We start from the raw sequence: 20,811 nt of genomic DNA, 5'->3' as shown, positions 1-20,811 counted from the left end.
TTCATATCACCTGTAGTTAATTTACTTAATGTTGTTCAAACTAACCTTTTATTCTTTTACAAACATATGTCAAGAGGAAACTCATTACCACCATTGCTTGCCATAATAAATATTCAAAATAAATATATAACTATTAAAGTAGAACAATGTTCATTTATGTACCAACTTTAAATCATCTCATGCACCACTATGTAAATCTACCACAGTTTTGTGCCAGAGTCTTAAGATCTGTTTGTTTTAATATATTTTGGCCACACCACCCGTGGCTTGCGGGATCTCTGTTCCTGACCAAGGATTGAACCCATGACAGTGCAGAATCTTAACCACTAGGCCACCAGGGAACTCCTGCCGGATTCTTAATGACCGGGTCTTAGATGTCACCTGGAATCTCCTGTTAGAGAACCACTTGTAAGTGTGAAGAAATTCGGACACAGGCCTCGGGCATAAATTTTGTCTATGCTCTGTAACGCCTAAGACCAGCCCTTATGAAATTTTAATGTGCATACGAATCACCTCGGGACCTTGTAAAACTCAGATTTTGATCCATTATGTAATCTGAAGATTCTGCATTTCTAACAAACCCCTAAATGACATTAATGTTGGTTTCCCAACCACGCAACGTTGCAAGGTACGAGATTATACTTCCCTGAAGGGGAGGAACCGTGCCTTAATCTTTAGTATAGTGTCTGGCACAGGCAATTTATTAGCTAACACTCGTTGAAGACAGCATAGAAATTTCTTCCCACAAAAGCTGTCACGTGACTCTCCATATGCAGGCTTCAGATCAGAAGTCTCTCACACACACACCACTACTATTCAAAACATTTTAATTTTTCTAAGATAAAACTATATTTCAGTTTTTATTTTATACGTAATCTCAGCCTAGAATATAAACTCCATGAGACCAGAGACCTCAGTCGTAAGCATTTCCTAAGTTTCGGTCTCACCTATGTGTGTCCCAAGCCTGGTCTGCCAGTTAGAGCGGCGAATTCATTGGACAAGGGCTCTGCTCCTATGGAGCTAATGAGCTAGTGAGGACCTCACCAAGCAAGAGGCGATCACACCCGGCTTCAATGCCTATGTCTCTGTAGAGGGACAGATATGGAATAGTATCCTAAAGCCGCAGGCTTCCACAGTGCAGGAAGTCCTGAAGTTCAGAAGACTGGAGCCCAGAGGCCGTGGGTGGGATCCGGCGAACCGGGGCTCTTTCATTGGACAGCCCGGATCGGAAGAATCCAAAGTGGGGGGGGGGGTTGCGATGGGCTGTCGCAGGCGTAGTCAGAAGAGGATTAAAAAGCGGATATCCGGGCCAGGAAGAGAAATCAAAAAGCGGTAACTTAAATCATCTAAATTATCTTCTGAAAACTGCGTTACGAAATTATGCGTCTCCCTATCCTGAGTCTTGGAGGAGTTGGACTGTTCCAACCTCCACCAAGGAGCAGTAGAGTGCGGAGGGTCGTATAGAGAGTCCCCTCACGTAGGAGGCGTGGGAAAGAGTGCCGCGGGGCAGTCTGGGCCGCCCCCGCCGTCCGCCGCCATCTTGCTTTACTCTAAGGCGGCTGTGACCGCGGCTCGGAGCAATCTTGAGCCATGAGGCTAATAGCCAGAGCTGGGTCCCTCTCGGTGAGTACAGTTGGCGGGCTTGGGGGAGGGTGGGGGAGCAGATTGTCAGCAAGGTCATACGGACCGGAGGTGCCTGGTTTGGGCTCCCGGGGCCTTGGGTTTTGTTCTGCCCTTCAGGTGAATCCTGCCGGCCAAGTGGGCTGCAGGCTGGGTAGATTGGGCGTTGGATGGCCAGCTCTTTCTTTGAGCAAAGAAGACTTAATGCTGGAAAACCTGAAGAGAGGGGGAGGGCTTAAGAGCGGAGGTGAAGCGACTCGGGTGGAGACACCTTTGAAGGTCACTGCTGCACTTGGCGTGCAGAAGAGACCGCGAGATCTGGGCCGCAGGAGGCCGGCGTAGACCTAGTCCCCCATCCCTAACCTATCAATTGCGGCCTCTTCTTCTTGGCGTATCACGGAGCATCAGCTTCCCCAACGGTTAAGTGGGCTTATGAGTAAAATCAGAAAGAAAAAATGAGTTAATGCCTTTATAGCATTTTTCACTGTGCCTGGAACTTGATAGTTACTGTGGTGTCCTGGCTGTATAAAGTGTGCTTTTCTTGATCTCTTGTTAGAGTTTATCCAGGAGGGTTTCTTGGCGTGCCCTCTAGAGCTTCTTAAGACTCCTCCTTCAAGCCCGAGTGAAACACAGCTGTCGCTTGGGGAAAACTCCTCTGGGGTCAGTGTTATATCAGTGTGAACCGGTGGTTGTCAAGGGGGGACAGTCTCAGTCTCTGAGATTTAAAGTTCAGCGAAGGGCTTACCTGGTGGCGCAGTGGTTGGGAGTCCGCCTGCCGATGCAGGGAACACGGGTTCGTGCCCCGGTCCGGGAGGATCCCACATGCCGTGGAGCGGCTGGGCCCTTGAGCCATGGCCGCTGAGCCTGCGCGTCCGGAGCCTGTGCTCCGCAGCGGGAGAGGCCACAGCAGTGAGAGGCCCGCGTACCGCAAAAAAAAAAAAGTTAAGGGAGGCCAATTTTGCCCCCCAGGGGACAGTTGGCAATGTATCTAGAGACATTTTTGGCGGTAACAGCCTGGGGGGAAGTGCTACTGCTGAACATCCTACGGTGCACAAAGCCACCCACTATAAAGAATTTTCCAGCCCAAAGTGTCAAGAGTACCTGGGTTACTGAGTAACCTAGTAACCTTCTAGAAGGAGGTGCAGAAGACCAGGGAATGGTGTTTCCCTGTGCTTAATGTTTAAATAGATAAAATATGAATTATACAAATAGCTGTAATTTAGGCTGTAATTCTCTTACCCTTCTTAGCACCCCTAGACTAACCAGTGATTAATAACCCTTAGAGAGAAGCCCGGTTAGACTGGCAAAAGGCCCCAAAAGCTCTTCCTCCATTGCATCCATCCCCACCTTCCAGTAGAAAAAAGAAGAAGATAACAGAGTTGAAGAGGACCAATGTAAACAAATTGCAATAAGCTTGAAAGCAATTGTTTCTACTTATAACACTTATTTTACATAAGAATAAATGTATACATCTTTTGTTATTTAAACAAAATAGTAGTTGTATGGACAATTACTAGGATAATATTTTGCAACAGATTTGAATGGGACAAATTATAGGAAGTACCTAACCAACAAAGTATCACTGTTCAGGCACATTTGAGAGGAGAGCACCTAAATGTACCTTAGCAATAGAACTATGGATTATTTGAACTGCTGTGCCCACAGCAGTTTTTTTACTTTCTGGAAAATCAAAAGCTAGAATCAATAGTAGGGTTAACTATACCACACCCAGGAAATGAAATTGATGATGATAAAGCAAAGCTAATTGGAATTTATAATTTAAAAGCACTAACAGCAAATGAAAACTAGGAACCAGCTTATCGATAGTATAGCACTGATGCTGAATGCACAACAAAAAACCGTCCTGGACAACACGGAGTAGAGGCATTGCAGCCTCTGAGGGGGGTCCTTGGGAAACTCTAGCAGCATGTTCATTTGATCCTGAGAGTACCAAGGATTAACTCAACATCTCCACTAGTAACCTTAAGATCCTTAGACATAATCAAAATGAATTATGTGGCATTATATATCATTTGCCAAAAAAAACTGAATAAAGTTATGCATTTTGGATCCATTATCTGACATTTAAGAGGACCCCTTTACCTTTCCAGTGGCTGCATATTATATATACTGAGAATCTACTATGGATGAAGCTATTGTTAATCTCAGGGTATGTTAGTCAAAGAAGATAAAACCTTTGGTTGTGTAGTCTTAATGTAGCACACAAGAGAGTGAAGATACTATGGGAAATATCGGGGGCTAGAGGAAGTTTTCTTTGATATACTTTGTCTTTTTTAAAGGTTACTAAACTGATTAAGGAAATGAAGTCATATTGGAAAATAGACTAAAAAGATGAGACTAAGGGCAGATAAGGGAAACAATAATGCTGAAATCTATAAAAGGGTATGAATGTGGCTATTCCACACTTTTTCAAAAAAATTCCAAAGCATTAGAGCTAGAAAGGACTACTTGAAGTTTTAATAAGGTAGTTAAAAGGTAAAAGAAAATACAGTAATTCTTTACACAGTACAAAATGAACATGTTCAACTCAGTATTCCTTCAGGCTCTACAAATCACAAATAACTAGAGATTTAAGAGTGGCATGGGTAAACTGGTGGGTAGTAATTTCATAGTAAAGTTAATCAGCTAAATCCCCCCATGGAGTTCTTTTACCACTGAACACCCTCTATTGCTTGGGCCCACTTGGATACAATGCACTGTTCTTTTGAGAAATGTGGTAACCTGTATTTTTTGTGTTTAGAGATTTTATTCCCTCAAAGTTGCTCCCAAAGCTAAAGCCACAACTGCCCCTGCAGGAGTGCCTCCACATCCTCAGGACCTTGAGGTTAGTCCCACTGAGTTGCTCACTGGACACATATGTGCCTTACTGTCCTTGGTAATATAAAGACATTAATCACATCCCTACTTTATTTTAAATACAGTTTACCAAATTACCAAATGGTTTAGTGATTGCTTCTCTCGAAAACTATGCTCCTGCATCAAGAATTGGTTTGTTCATTAAAGCAGGCAGCAGATATGAGGACTCCAGCAATTTAGGAACCTCTCATTTGCTTCGTCTTGCATCCAGTTTGGTAAGCATCTTTACTACCTCAATATGTTTAGAAATCTGTGGCACCTGGTCCTACAGAAAAGAAAAACTAAAAGCAACATCCCTATATTAGTTTCCTGGAGCTGCCATAACAAATTACTGCAAACAGGGTGGCTTAAACAACAAGAATTTATCCTCTCACAGTTCTAGAGGCTAGAAGTCAAAGTCAAGGTGTCAGTAGAGCCGTGCTCCCTCTAAAGGCTCTAGGAAGAATCTTGCCTTGTCTCTCCTAGCTTCTGGTGGTTGCTAGCAATCCTTGGCATTCCTTGGCTTGCAGCTGCATCATTCCAATATCTGCCCCTGTTCTCACATGGCCCCCTCTGTGTCCAAATATCCCTCTTATTGAATTTTCACAGTCATATTAGATTTAGGGCCCACTCTAATCCAGCATGACCTCATTTTAAATATTTATATCTGCAAAGGCTATTTCCAAATAAGGTCACATTTGTGGGTTCTGGGTGGACATGAATTTGGGGACACTTTCAACCCAGTATAGTCCCCTAATACATCATGAAAAACCACAGGATATTTACCATAGAGAAGCATTAAATTAGTGTCCATCCGAATGTTAGTGCTAGAGCATAAGAAATCAGTAAAAAACAGAATTTTTAATTTTAAAAAAGAAGTGCCAGAAACGAAAAGAAAATTACTCTTTCTCATATGCAAATCTGTTTCAGAATAAATGGATGAATCCAGTAAGCTTTTTTTGATAATGGAATTTTTACCTAAATGTACTTTGTATAAAAATCTATACTTGTGCTTTTTGGTCAACTTTGTTTTATAATTCTTAAACTAAAAAGGATTCACTATTCGGTTAGCGTTCCTTTTGAATTTAATGACAATTAGACTTTAGATTTTGACATAAAATGATGTTTGGCAAGCTTAGCATTAAAAAACTACTAAAAACAATTGTTTTTTCATTTCTAAGACTACAAAAGGAGCTTCATCTTTCAAGATAACCCGTGGAATTGAAGCAGTTGGTGGAGAATTAAGGTTTGTTAAAAATAAGTAATCAGAAATAGTGAAAACACCAGAAGATAATCAATTGTAAAGGAACTTTTCTCTGTTATCAAGGTGGTTAACAATTTCTTAAGGCACAAGAAGGAAAAGACTGATGAATTTGACTGCATAAAATGTAAAATATCTTTATGCCTTACAGTAAAAATTTAAGTAACTAGGAATAGATATTTGCAACATATGTAACATGGAGAGGATTATTTGGAAAAATAAAGAACTACAAACTAGGAAAAAACAACCAAAGAGTAAATGGACAGACATAGGAGAGGAACAGGCTGTTCCCAGAAGAGGAAGCCAGAAACAATGATATTTACTTATAATCAACAGTGTGATACCATTTTATACTGCTGGTGGGAGAATAAATTGATACATCTACATAGGAAAGAATCAAGGACTATCTATTAATGTTGAAAATGAGCATATTCTACAACTTAACAGTTTTTAATCCACATGCACAAAGGGATTCTTTATCGTTATTGAGACTGGAAACAATCTAAATGCCTATCTTTAAAGACATGCATAAGTGAAGTATGATATAGTAATATGCTGGGACTACTACACAGCAGTTAAGAATGAACTCAATCTGTTTCAACATAGCAGGCTTTAAAACAAAATGTTTTGTGGAAAAACAAGTTTCAAGATTTTTTTAAGGTATGAGGTTTTTAACAAAATAATATGTAATGCCTATGATTATGTTTGTCTCTAGAGTGGGAGAAAGTGTGAGAGTTAGCCTGGGAATGGTACAAAGAGACCTTCAACTTTAAAATTGCCCTTTTTTTTTAAGTAGTGGTAAAATATACTTAACATAAAATTTACCATCTTCTATTGTATAAGTTCTATGGCAATAAGTGTCATTAAGCAACCATCACCACCACCCATGTCCAGAATGTTTTCATCTTCCCCAACTGAAACTCTGTAGCTATTAAACACTAACTCCCCATCCCCCTCTTCCCCTGGCCCCAGGCAACCACCATTCTGTGTTCTCTTTCTATGATTTTGACTACTCTAGGTACCTCGTATTAGTGGAATCATACAGTATTTGTTGTCCTTTCATGACTGACTGACTTTACTTAGCAAAATGTCTTCAAGGTTTATCCATGTGTAACATGTCAGGATTTTCTTCTTTTTTTTAAGGTTGAAATATTTGCAGTTTTCTTTTTTTTTTTTTTTTTGCAGTTTTCTTAAGATTTTTTAAAATATTTTTTAAAATTTAGTTGAGTGTATTTTTGTTATACTATTATTTATACTTTATGTACTTCAAAATAATTTTTTCCAAAAGAATTGGTTGACTTAACAAAGATATAAGGGAAAGCTTGTTCTTCTGATTTAGATAATTCACTGTAATTTATTTTTGACTCAGTGTGATTTCAACAAGGGAAAACATGGCTTATACTGTGGAATGCCTGCGGGATGATGTGTAAGTACCTTTGTGTGTTTAGAACATCTGCTTTTAAAGAAATACTAAGTTGCTCAGTTGTAGTCTTTTTTTTAACGTGGCATTATGACCTCTGATGTTGGTTTTGGATTATTATTCACAAATTGCCTAAAGTTTAATAATGAGAGCAATACAGTTATGTAGAATGGATGTTGGTTTTAAATTTTTGACTGGTAACCCTTATCTTCATGTCTTCTGTAGTGATATTCTAATGGAGTTCCTGCTCAATGTCACCACAGCACCAGAATTTCATCGCTGGGAGGTAGCTGCCCTTCAGTCTCAGCTAAGGATTGACAAAGCTGTGGCTTTTCAGAATCCACAGGCTCGTAAGTACACTTTCATATTATATTCTGTTGTTTCTAAGATACTGGGTTTTTGAGAAGATCAATTTGTAGAAGAATAAAATTGCTATCGACATTCTTTTTCTCCTTGGGTTTGAAAATACCCTCTCCAAAAATTTGTCCACTTTTTAAAACATATTGTTCATTTCTAAACATTTGTATTGTTATTTTTCATCTTTGATAGCAAGTAAATTGACTATAGAATCCTAGGCCTTTTGCCTGTGTCGTCCGCCTCCCCCATCTCCCCACCCCTGGTGTTTTTTCAGTGGTTGTTTTGTTTACACTAAATCTGGCAGCAGTTTATTGTTGCTGCTGCTGCTATTATTGTTTAGCCAACTCACTTTTATTGTGTCTTTCCAAAGTAATCAACTTAATTTTTTTTTAAAAAAAACTTTTTTGTATTCATACTTGTGTTTATATAACGTTTAGTTATCTAATCTTGACAAGCACATCTGGCAAAACAAATCTTTAAAAAAAAGCACCACTGATTCTCAGAAGTCATAGCGCTTCTGGTAGGAGCGGAAGTATGCAGGTAGACCACTGAGGTGTAAGCAGGTGACCAGCTGCAGGGGCTCAGAATGGGATGGACTTCTCAGATGCAGGCCTGTCGAGAGGGTCTCCTGTCAAGTGTCTGGAACATAATGAGTGCTTGGTTCCTGTTAGCTCATATTATTTCACGGAGATAACTTTGTTTCTCCACACCTCTACCAAAGAAATAGATAGAATGGTAAAATTGTACAAAAGATGATTTCAGTGTCCAGAGTAGCTTTCTTCCCCACTGGTAGCAGTGAGGCTCCAGCCCTTATCGTTTCTGCCTGGACAGTTATTGTAGTCTCCTGGCTTGTGTCTCTGCCCCCAGGTGTACATCTTCCACCAATGGCAATGTACATTTTACATTGCCATTACAGTGATCCTTCTGACATGAAAATCCAGTGAAAATCCTTTAAAGGCAAGCTCTTTAACTTAGCATATATGGTAACTCTAATGATCTGTCCCCTGCCTCCCTCCCTTGTTTCTTGCTCTCTTTCCCTCCTAGCTGCAATTCCCCTTTGAATCAGACTGTTGTCATACTTTATGCCTTTGTCTGTGTCCTCTGCCTCAAATGCTGTTCCCAGATTATTCACCTGGGAAACACCTACTCATTCTGTAAGACTCATCCCAGATTTTACTTTTATTACTCCTTTCCAATTCCCACTGCCCTTCCCTAGTGCTCCCGCTGCACTTTTGATATACTACTAACATCACACCCATAATACTTTATTTTACAGTTTTTCCCCCTCAACATTTTGAGGGCACACATGTGTCTTACTGTTCTCTGTGTTTCCAACACAATGCCTGGCATGGAGGGACACCCAAATAATAAGCAAATAAAAGAGACATACCTCAAGCAAAGGCACTGAACCAGGAAAGTAGGAACAGTGCCAGGGAGGTGTACAATTCGGCAGTAGCATTTGACCCCTGTAAGCTAGTAATATGACCTAACACTGATACTTTCATATCTCCTCTTACCCTGACGACTCCCTTGTTACTTTGAGAGGGAACCTAGAAGTAAGCAAAATTCAGATTAGATGACTTAATCAAGGTCACATGGCAAATCAGTGGCAGAACTGTAATTAGATTCAGACTTCTGAATCTAAAACCCATATATGGTTTCCAGATGATACCAGGTCGATTAAAGTTAGAGAAGAGTTTAGGTGGACTCTGACATTTAGAAACTGCTATCATAGAAACTCTTATTTTTCTCAGCACATTCGAGTGGCAGAATTTTAACAGTTGTTAGAGGTTAAATGAAATTATATTTTCAGTCCTCTTAATACTTGAATTTGATGACCAAAGTTGTGTAGTTTAGTTGCTTTCTAGGCTCTAAACGTCGTGTTGTCTTTATTTAAATCACACTTCTGTAACTGCTTCTTTACTTATTTTACAGACGTCATTGAAAATTTGCATGCTGCAGCTTACCGAAATGCCTTGGCTAATTCCTTATATTGTCCTGATTATAGGATTGGAAAAGTGACACCAGATGAGGTACTGATAAAACACATTACATTTTTTTTTAATTTAATTTTATTTATTTTTTTATGCAGCAGGTTCTTATTAGTCATCAGTTTTATACACATCAGTGTATACATGTCAATCACAATCGCCCAATTCAGCTCACCACCACCACCACCACCACCGTGGCTTTCCCCCCTTGGTGTCCATACGTTTGTTCTCTACATCTGTGTCTCAATTTCTGCCCTGCAAACTGGTTCATTTGTACCATTTTTCTGGGTTCCACATATATGCATTAATATGTGATATTTGTTTTTTTCTTTCTGACTTACTGCACTCTGTATGACAGTCTCTAGATCCATCCGCGTCTCAACAAATGACCCAGTTTCGTTCCTTTTTATGGCTGAGTGATATTCCATTGTATATATGTACCATAACTTCTTTATCCATTCTTCTGTTGATGGGCATTTAGGTTGCTTCCATGACCTGGCTATTGTAAATAGTGCTGCAGTGAACATTGGGGTGCATGTTTCTTTTAGAATTGTGGTTTTATCTGGGTATATGCCCAGTAGTGGGATTGCTGGATCATATGGTAATTCTGTTTTTAGTTTTTTAAGGAACCTTCATACTGTTCTCCATAGTGGCTGTATCAGTTTACATTCCCACCAACAGTGCAAGAGGGTTCCCTTTTCTCCACACCCTCTCCAGCATTTGTTGTTTGTAGATTTTCTGATGATGACCATTCTAACTGGTGTGAGGTGATAACCTCATTGTAGTTTTGATTTGCATTTCTCTAATAATTAGTGATGTTGAGCATCTTTTCATGTGCTTCTTGGCCATCTACATGTCTTCTTTGGAGAAACGTCTGTTTAGGTCTTCTGCCCATTTTTGGATTGGGTTGTTGTTTTTAATATTGAGCTGCATGAGCTGTTTGTATATTTTGGAGATTAATCCTTTGTCCGTTGATTCATTTGCAAATATTTTCTCCCATTCTGACGGTTGTCGTCTTGTTTATGGTTTCCTCTGCTGTGCAAGAGCTTTTAAGTTTCATTCAGTCCCACTTGTTTATTTTCGTTTTTATTCCCATTACTCTAGGAGGTAGATCAAAAAAAATCTTGCTGTGATTTATGTCAGAGTGTTCTGCCTATGTTTTCCCCTAAGAGTTTTATAGTGTCCGGTCTTACATTAGGTCTCTAATACATTTTGAGTTTCTTTTTGTGTATGGTGTTAGGGAGTGTTCTAATTTCATTCTTTTACATGTAGCTGTCCAGTTTTCCCAGGACCACTTATTGAAGAGACTGTCTTTTCTCCATTGTATATCCTTGCCTTTGTCATAGATTAGTTGACCATAGGTGTGTGAGTTTATCTCTGGGCTTTCTATCCTGTTCCATTGATCTATATTTCTGTTTTTTGTCAGGACCATATTGTCTTGATTGCTGTAGCTTTGTAGTATAGTCTGAAGTCAGGGAGTCTGATTCCTCCAGCTCCGTTTTTTTCCCTCAAGATTGCCTTTGCTATTCAGGGTCTTTTGTGTCTCCATTCAAATTTAAGATTTTTTGTTCTAGTGCTGTAAAAAATGCCATTGGTGGGCTTCCCTGGTGGTGCACTGGTTGAGAGTCCGCCTGCCGATGCAGGGGACACGGGTTCGTGCCCTGGTCCAGGAAGATCCCACATGCTGCGGAGTGGCTGGGCCCGTGAGCCATGGCCACTGAGCCTGTGCGTCCGGAGCCTGTGCTCTGCAACGGGAGAGGCCACAGCAGTGAGAGACCCGCATACCACAAAAAAAAAAAAAAAAAAAAAAATGCCATTGGTAATTTGATAAGGATTGCGTTGAATCTGTAGATTGCTTTGGGTAGTATCGTCATTTTCACAATGTTGATTCTTCCAATCCGAAGACATAGTATATCTCTCCGTCTGTTTGTGTTATCTTTGATTTCTTTCATCAGTGTTTTATAGTTTTCTGAGTAGAGGTCTTTCACCTCCTTAGGTAGGTTTATTCCTAGGTATTTTATTCTTTTTGTTGCAATGGTAAATGGGAGTGTTTCCTTAATTTCACTTTCAGATTTTTCATCATTAGTGTATAGGAATGCAAGAGATTTCTGTGCATTAATTTTGTATCCTGCAACTTTACTAAATTCATTGATTAGCTCTAGCAGTTTTCTGGTGAAATCTTCAGGATTCTCTATGTATAGTATCATATCATCTACAAAAAGTGACAGTTGTACTTTTCTTTACCAATTTGTATTCCTTTTATTTCTTTTTCTTCTCTGATTGCCTTGGCTAGGACTTCCAAAACTGTTGAATAATAGTGGCGAGAGTGGACATCCTTGCCTTGTTCCCGATCTTAGAGGAAATGCTTTCAGTTTTTCACCATTGAGAATGATGTTTGCTGTGGGTTTGTCATATATGGCCTTTATTATGTTGAGTTAGGTTCCCTCTATGCCCACTTTCTGGAGAGTTTTTATCATAACTGGGTGTTGAATTTAGTCAAAAGCTTTTATTGCGTCTATTGAGATGATACATGGTTTTTATTATTCAGTTTGTTAACATGGTGTATCACATTGATTGATTTGCGTATATTAAAGAATCCTTGCATCCCTAGGGTAAATCCCACTTGATCATGATGTATGATCCTTTTAATGTGTTGTTGGATTCTGTTTGCTAGTATTTTGCTGAGGATTTTTGCATCTATATTCATCAGTGATATTGGTCTGTAATTTTCTTTTTTTGTAGTGTCTTTGCCTGGTTTTGGTATCAGGGTGATGGTGGCCTCATAGAATGAGTTTGGGAGTGTTCCTTACTCTGCAATTTTTTGGAAGAGTTTGAGAAGGATGGGTGTTAGCTCTTCTCTAAATGTTTGATAGAATTCACCTGTGAAGCCATCTCGTCTTGGACTTCTGTTTGTTGGAAGATTTTTAATCACAGTTTCAATTTCATTACTTGTGATTGGTCTGTTCATATTTTCTGTTTCTTCCTAGTTCAGTGTTGGAAGGTTATACCTTTCTAAGAATTTGCCCATTTCTTCCAGGTTGTCCATTTTAATGGCATAGAGCTGGCTGTAGTAGTCTGTTAGGATGCTTTGTGTTTCTGTGGTGTCTGTTGTAACTTCTCCTTTTTCATTTCTAATTTTATTGATTTGAGTCCTCTCCCTCTTTTTCTCGATGAGTCTGGCTAATGGTTTATCAATTTTGTTTATCTTCTCGAAGAACCAGCTTTTAATCTTATTGATCTTTGCTATTGTTTTCTTTGTTTCTATTTCATTTATTTCTGCTCTGGTCTTTATGATTTGTTTCCTTCTGGTTACTTTGGATTTTCTTTGTTCTTCTTTCTCTAGTTCTTTTAGGTGTAAGGTTAGATTGTTTATTTGAGATTTTTCTTGTTTCTTGAGATAGGCTTGTATAGTATAAACTTCCCTCTTAGAACTGCTTTTGCTGCATCCCATAGGTTTTGGATTGTCATGTTTTCATTGTCATTTGTCTCTAGGTATTTTTTGATTTCCTCTTTGATTTCTTCATTGATCTCTTGGTTATTTAGTAACGTAGTGTTTAACCTCCATGTGTTTCTGTTTTTTACATTTTTTTCCCCAGTAATTCATTTCTGAACTCATAGCATTGTGGTCAAAAAAGACGCTTGATATGATTTCAATTTTCTTAAGTTTACTGAAGCTTGATTTGTGACCCAAGATGTGATCTATCCTGGAGAGTGTTACGTGTGCACTTGAGAAGAAAGTGTAATCTGCTGTTTTTGGTTGGAATGTTCTATAAATATCGATTAAATCTATCTGGTCTACTGTGTCATTTAAAGCTTCTGTTTCCTTATTTATTTTCATTTTAAATGATTTGTCCATTGGTGTAAGTGAGGTGTTAAAGTCCTACACTATTATTGTGTTACTGTCGATTTCCTCTTTTACAGCTGTTAGCAGTTGCCTTATGTATTGAGGTGCTCCTCTGTTGGGTGCATATATATTTATAATTGTTTTATCTTCTTTTTGGATTGATCCCTTTATCATGTAGTGTCCTTCCTTGTGTCTTGTAACATTCTTTATTTTAAAGCCTATTTTATCTGATATGAATATTGCTACTCCAGCTTTCTTTTTATTTCCATTGGCATGAAATATCTTTTTCTATCCCCTCACATTCAGTCTGTATGTGTCCTTAGGTCTGAAGTGGGTCTCTTGTAGACAGTGTATATATGGGTCTTGTTTTTGTATCCATTCTGCAAGCCTGTGTCTTTTGCTTGGAGCATTTAATCCATTCACATTTAAAGTAATTATCAATATGTATGTTCCTATGACCATTTTCTTAAATGTTTTGGGTTTGTTTTTGTAGGTCCTTTTCTTCTCTTGTGTTTCCCAGTTAGAGAAGTTCCTTTAGCATTTGTTTTAGAGCTGGTTTGGTGGTTCTGAATTCTCTTAGCTTTTGCTTCTCTGTAAAGCTTTTGATTTCTTCATCAAATCTGAATGAGATCCTTGCCGGGTAGAGTAATCTTCGTTGTAGGTTCTTCCCTTTCATCACTTTAAGTATATCATGCCACTCCCTTCTGGCTTGTAGAGTTTCTGCTGAGAAATCAGCTGTTAACCTTATGGGAGTTCCCTTGTATGTTATTTGTCGTTTTTCCCTTGCTGCTTTCAATAATTTGTCTTTAATTTTTGCCAACTTGATTACTATGTGTCTTGGTGTGTTTCTGCTTGGGTTTATCCTGTATGGTACTCTCTGCACTTCCTGGACTTGGGTGACTATTTCCTTTCCCAGGTTAGGGTAGTTTTCGACTATAATCTCTGCAGATATTTTCTCTGGTCCTTTCTCTCTCTCTTCTCCTTCTGGGACCCCTATAATGCGAATGTTGTTGCGTTTAATGTTGTCCCAGAGGTCTCTTAGGCTGTCTTCATTGCTTTTCATTCTTTTTTCTGTATTCTGTTCTGCAGCAGTGAATTCCACCATTCTGTCTTCCAGGCCACTTATCTGTTCTTCTGCCTCAGTTATTCTGCTATTGTTTCCTTCTAGTGTATTTTTCTTTTCAGTTATTGTATTGTTCATCTCTGTTTGTTTGTTCTTTAAGTCTTCTAGGTCTTTGTTAAACATTTCTCGTATCTTCTCGATTTTTGCCTCCATTCTTTTTCCGAGGTCCTGTATCATCTTCACTATCATATTCTGAATTCTTTTTCTGGAAGATTGCCTATCTGCACTTCATTTAGTTGTTTTTCTTGGGTTTTATCTTGTTCCTTCATCTGGTACATAGCCCTCTGCCTTTTCATCTTGTCTTTCTTTCTGTGAATGGGTTTTTTGTTCCACAGGTTGCAGGATTGTAGTTCTTGCTTCTGCTGTCTGCCCTCTGGTGGATGAGGCTATCTAAGAGGCTTGTGCAGGTTTCCTGATGGGAGGGACTGGTGATAGGTAGAGCTGACTGTTGCTCTGGTGGGCAGAGCTCAGTAAAACTTTAATCCACTTGACTGCTGATGGGTGGGGCTGGGTTCCCTCCCTGTTGGTTGCTTGGCCTGAGGGAACCCAACAGTGGAGCCTACCTGGGCTCTTTGGTGGGGCTAATGGCAGACTCTGAGAGGGCTCACACCAAGGTGTACTTCCCAGAACTTCTGCTGCCAGTGTCCTTGTCCTCACTGTGAGCCACAGCTACACCCCACCTCTGCAGGAGACCCTCCAACACTACCATGCAGGTCTGGTTCAGTCTCCCCTGGTGTCACTGCTCCTTCCCCTGGGTCCCAATGCACACACTACTTTGTGTATGCCCTCCAAGAGTGGAGTCTCTGTTTCCCCCAGTCTTGTTCAAGTCCTGCAATCAAATCCCACTAGGCTTCAAAGTCTGATTCTCTAGGAATTCCTCCTCCTGTTGCCGGACCTCTAGTTTGGGAAGCCTGACGTGGGGCTCAGAACCTTTACTCCAGTGGGTGGACTTCTGTGGTATAAGTGTCCTCCAGTCTGAGTAACCCACCCAGCAGTTATGGGATTAGATTTTGCTGTGATTGCACCCCTCCTATCATCTCATTGTGGCTTTTCCTTTGTCTTTGGATGTGGGGTATATTTTTTGGTGAGTTCCAGTGTCTTCCTGTCGATGCTTGTCCAGCAGCTAGTTGTGATTCTGGTGTTTTCACAAGAGGGAGTGAGAGCCCGTCCTTCTACTCTGCCATCTTGGTTTAGGCTCCAACACATTACCTTTTAAAATGTGCTTATTTTCACATTAAATTGAATGTTCATCTACCACTTCAGTTTCGTTTGCTAGTTTTTTGTATCTTCTAATTTTTTTTTTTTTTTTTTTTTTTTTTCTGGTACGCGGGCCTCTCACTGCTCTGGCCCCTCCCGTTGCGGAGCACAGGCTCCGGACGCGCAGGCCCAGCAGCCATGGCTCACGGGCCCAGCTGCTCTGCAGCATGTGGGACCGGGGCACGAACCCATGTCCCCTGCATTGGCAGGCAGACTCTCAACCACTGCACCACCAGGGAAGCCTGTATCTTCTAATTTAAGAAATTTTCTAGCTTGCTTTTTTTCCATCAGCTTGCTTTTTTTTTTTGTCCACGCCATGCAGCTTGTGGGGTCCTAGTTCCCCTACCAGTGACTAAACTGGTGCCCCCTGCAGTGGAAGAGCAGAGTTCTAAACACTGGACAGCCAGGGAATTTCCTATCCAGCAGCTTGCTTTTTAACTAAAATTCCATCTGAACAATTTTTGTGTATCTTTCAACTAAAAAAGTTTTTATTGCAAAATGGACATGTTCCTTACAGAAATTTTGGAAAATAAAGGGGGACAAAAGATATCTCACACACCTAAAGGCACCCATTGTTAGCACCTAGGTGTATTTTTCTTCTAGACCCTTGTCTATGTATATCTATCTTTTAAACAGTATGTAAGTGTTTAAATACCATAATCTTGTGACTAAAAGTGTTCCTTTAACCACTCTGAATACATAGGTAGGAATGAACCCCACTTTCTTGCCTCCCGTTCTGTCATCAGCCTGCTCACCAGCTCATTTACCTTCTCCAGCACACCTGCCTCACTTTGCTGGCAGTGCACATTTGTCATATGTCACAGCCATGTATATATCATAGAACTTTGTTTCCAAAATGTGAAACATTGAGCATTAAATTTGCAAGTGTAGGTATGTGTATACAATCTTAATTTCCTACTCCTACCCCTCACCCACCTCCAAAAAAACTTTTTACCAAGAGACATAAAGAGAAAAACTGAGAATTATCAACACTTTCAAAGTATATATGACTCAGAAATTAGGCTTTTATTCTCATTTCTGGTTATCCACTACAGAAAACTGAATTTTGTATCCCTTTCCTCTTTTGACTTATCTCCTGATTAAGAAAACTCTCCAGTTATCAATTTAATGCCTACCATTCATATGGTACTGTTAAACAAAGTTATAACTGATATCATCCAACTTGGAACAGCCAACATGTTTCATAAGACTGGCCTCTAGTAAGTTTTTGAAGTTTTTCAGAAATCAGATTCACTCTTGTGAAGATATATTATTGAGGTAGCTAAAAGGATGCACATAACAAAACATTTACCTACAAGGATGTCTATTGTGGCATTGTTTGTAATTGTGAAAAATTAGAAGAAACAAATCAAATATCCAACATTAGAGAACTAGTTAAATAATATATTAAATATCTGTAGAATGGAATACTATTGAATCATTCAAAAATATTAATTGATAATGAAGTTTTCATAGCTTATTGTCAAGTAAAGGAAAGGTAATTTATGAATAGGATGTACCAAGGGGTCCCATTTTTAAAAAAATAAGGTGTGTGCATCATAGACAAATACCAAGATGTTAACCATGGTTATCTCAAAGTTATTAGCATTTTAAAAATGTATCCCTAGGCTAAAGGAAATTCTAAAGAAATGGTTGCTAGAATAATTTGAGCAAAGGCAGCATTCAATAGATAAACATCAACATTTAAAAAAAAAGAATATGACTTTCCAAGGTGGCTCCATAGATGGAGACACCATTGATTTTAGGGCACAAATTCTGATAAATTGAATAAAAGTTTAGTTTTATTACCTTAGCTTCACAGTTCTCAACATTAGCCAAGGAGCCTTTTCAGCCAATACCCACCCCTCGTGAATTTTTTTTTTTAACATCTTTATTGGAGTATAATTGCTTTACAATTGTGCGTTAGTTTCTGCTGTATAACAAAGTGAATCAGCTTTATGTATACATATATCCCCATATCTCCTCCCTCTTGCGTCTCCCTCCCACCCTCCCTATCCCACACCTCTAGGTGGTCACAAAGTACCGAGCTTATCTCCCTGTGCTATGCGGCTGCTTCCCACTAGCTATCTATTTTACGTTTGGCAGTGTATATATGTCCAGTCCACTCTCTCAATTTGTCCCAGCTTACCCTTCCCCCTCCCCATATCTTCAAGTCCATTCTCTAGTAGGTCTGTGTCTTTATTCCCATCTTATCCCTAGGTTCTTCATGACCTTTTTTTTTTTTCTTAGATTCCGTATATGTGTGTTAGCATACGGTATTTGTTTTTCTTTTTCTGACTTACTTCTTACTTAATGCCATGGATATACTGTATATCTGTTTATGTACTGTATGTATATTTGTAGTTCATATATAAAGGAATAAGGTTTTTTCTTACCCCAAAGAACTAATTTTCAATCCTGTGGGAGCAATAGTGTGCCTGTTTAAAATGCATGTTTTAGCCCTACTTTTGAATATTAGGTCTAAAGTGATAGTATAAACCAGTGATTGTCAAATCTCGCTGATCCTCAGATCACCTGGGTGGTTGATTAGATGGGTGGGTGGTTTGTTTTAAATAAAGATTCCAAGATCTCACATTGAATCTACTATATCAGTCTATACAGTGGGCACAGGAATAGGATGGGGTGGGGAGACATTGTTTTTGTTTTTTAAGCTCCCCATATAATTCTGTAATCATCCAGGTTGGAAACCCTGGTGTAGACAGTAACCTCAGAGCAAAAAAACCTTCAAAGATGCGCAATAGGGTTATAGTGATATAACTCTATTAGCCCTGCTATAGAATGTTAATAGCAGTGCTTTATTACTACCTGTATAAAGACAAAAGAAACCTGATGTACTACTTAAATCACATTATAATAAAAATCATACTTAGTCCCATATCTTCAAGTTCAAGCCAATGTGTGCTCTAATTTTTAATTCTATTTTTTTTCCATTAACAGCTTCATTGAGATGTAATTCACATACCATACAGTTCACGCATTTAAAATGCACAATTCAGTGGTTTTTATTATATTCATTGAGTTACATAACCATCAACACATTAAGTTCTAGTTCTTTTTAAGCAATGGTTTTTGAAAGCTCAGTTTAGTTCAGTACTAAGTAGTCCTTTATAGTTCATTATAGCAGCTTTTAAGCCTGAGTATTTATCTTCTGCTGAACTGTGGTTTCACGTTTTTATAGCTTTTTATATTTATACCAATATAACCTAATAAATGTTTTTACTTCCTCAGTTACATGACTATGTACAGAATCATTTTACAAGTGCAAGAATGGCTTTGATTGGACTTGGTAAGTTGGGAATTGCCTGCATGTCAGTTTGCTTCTTTTAAGAGTAGTTTTTTAAGTCACAGACATAGAAAACAGACTTTTGGTTGCCAACAGGGAGGGCGACAGGGGAGGGTTGGATTGGGAGTTTGGGAATAGCAGATATAAACTGTTATATATAGAATGGATAAACAACAAGATCCTATTGTACAGGAAACTATATTCAATATCCTGTAATAAACCATAATGGAAAAGAATATTTATAACTGAATCACTTTGCTGTATACCAGAAACTAACACAACATTGTAAATCTTCAGTTAAAAAAAAAGAAGTATGAAAAAAAAAAAAAAAGAAGTATGACTTGGCAGATAGTGAAACATGTGACTGACTTATTCAATGAGGAGGTAGAACTATCCTTGAAACTCTGAAAAATCAGGTACTATCATATATAACTATGTATATATACATCTTTTATAGTTATATATAGAGCGATATTTAGATAATTTACAGTTCCATGGTTCTTGGCTCCCAGAGAAAGTGGTAGATAGTCAGAAAATTCACTGAGGCTGCTGACTTTTCCTTTATAATTTGGTGTGGTAGGGGATGGGACACCTTTCCAGTACATTGTAATTCTGTCACTATATAGGTAACCAGCCTCAATTTATAATATACTCACTTGGGTATTTTCTTAAATTTTGATTATACAATTCTCCATTATGTTGTTCTGTCTCATTCTAGAAAGTGGTTAATTGAAAAAAGAGAAACTCTAAGATGTGCTACTGTTAAATGTTGCACTTATAGTTATGAATAAAAGTATTTTTTCACTGTCTCAATGTGAGTCATTAAAAAAAAAAGTAGTTCTTTAAGCTATAATTATGTGAACACAAAATTTCAGAACTCATCCTCTGTTTATGTCAGAAAGTCAGTATGTGGGGCTTTTCTGGTGGCGCAGTGGTTGAGAGTCCGCCTGCCGATGCAAGGGATGTGGGTTCGTGCCCCGGTCTGGGAAGATCCCACATGCCGCGGAGCGGCTGGGCCCGTGAGCCATGGCCGCTGAGCCTGCACGTCCAGAGCCTGTGCTCCGCAATGGGAGAGGCCACAACAGTGAGAGGCCTGCGTACTGCAAAAGAAAAAGAAAAAAAAAAAAAGAAAGTCAGTATGTGGTAGGATTTTAATAGCTAGTCTTTCATGGAAACAACCTAAATGTCTATTGACAGATGAATGGATAAAGAAGGTGTGGTACATATATACAATAGACTATTACTCAGCCATTAAAAAGAATGCAATAATGCCATTTGCAGCAACATGGATGGACATAGAGATTATCATACTAAGCGAAGTAAGTCAGAAAGAGAAAGACAAATACCATATATCACTTATACATAGAGTCTGAAATATGACACAAATGAACTTATCTAGAAAATAGAAACAGACTCACGCAGAGAACAGACTTGTGGTTGCCAAGGGGGAGGGGGCTGGGGGAGGGAAGTATTGGGAGTTTGGGATTAGTAGGTGCAAACTATTATATGTAGAATGGGTAAACAACAAGGTCCCACTGTATAGCACAGAGAACTATATTCAATATCCTGTGATAAACCATAATGGAAAAGAATATGAGAAAGAATATATATATGTATAACTGAGTCACTATAGCAGAAATTAACACAACACTGTAAATCAATTATACGTCAATAAAAAATAAAAAAAATACAACTTCCCCAACACAGTTTTATAGCATATAAATAAATCCTCCACAACTCTAAAAAAAAAAAATAGCTAGTCTATTTTATTTTTGAGC

The 20,811-nt window shown here is 38.9% G+C and overlaps 1 protein-coding gene across 1 annotated transcript in view; it reads left to right on the top strand.

Moving 5' to 3' along the window:
* The first annotated feature begins 1,472 nt into the window (after positions 1–1,472).
* Positions 1,473–20,811, top strand: part of UQCRC2 (ubiquinol-cytochrome c reductase core protein 2) — a 32,449-nt gene continuing 13,110 nt past the window's right edge. Inside the window, exons 1-8 of the mRNA XM_065892429.1 lie at positions 1,473–1,623; positions 4,382–4,465; positions 4,563–4,712; positions 5,658–5,722; positions 7,107–7,163; positions 7,383–7,507; positions 9,450–9,547; positions 18,979–19,036. Of these exons, the coding sequence (XP_065748501.1) occupies positions 1,591–1,623; positions 4,382–4,465; positions 4,563–4,712; positions 5,658–5,722; positions 7,107–7,163; positions 7,383–7,507; positions 9,450–9,547; positions 18,979–19,036 (670 nt within the window). The 5' untranslated portion in view covers positions 1,473–1,590. The remainder of the gene's footprint in view (positions 1,624–4,381; positions 4,466–4,562; positions 4,713–5,657; positions 5,723–7,106; positions 7,164–7,382; positions 7,508–9,449; positions 9,548–18,978; positions 19,037–20,811) is intronic.

The sequence above is a fragment of the Phocoena phocoena genome, chromosome 15, assembly GCF_963924675.1.
Source record: "Phocoena phocoena chromosome 15, mPhoPho1.1, whole genome shotgun sequence".
NCBI lineage: Eukaryota > Metazoa > Chordata > Mammalia > Artiodactyla > Phocoenidae > Phocoena > Phocoena phocoena.
The sequence above is the reverse complement of the archived record's forward strand: the minus strand, read 5'-3'. Positions and strand labels throughout refer to the sequence as shown.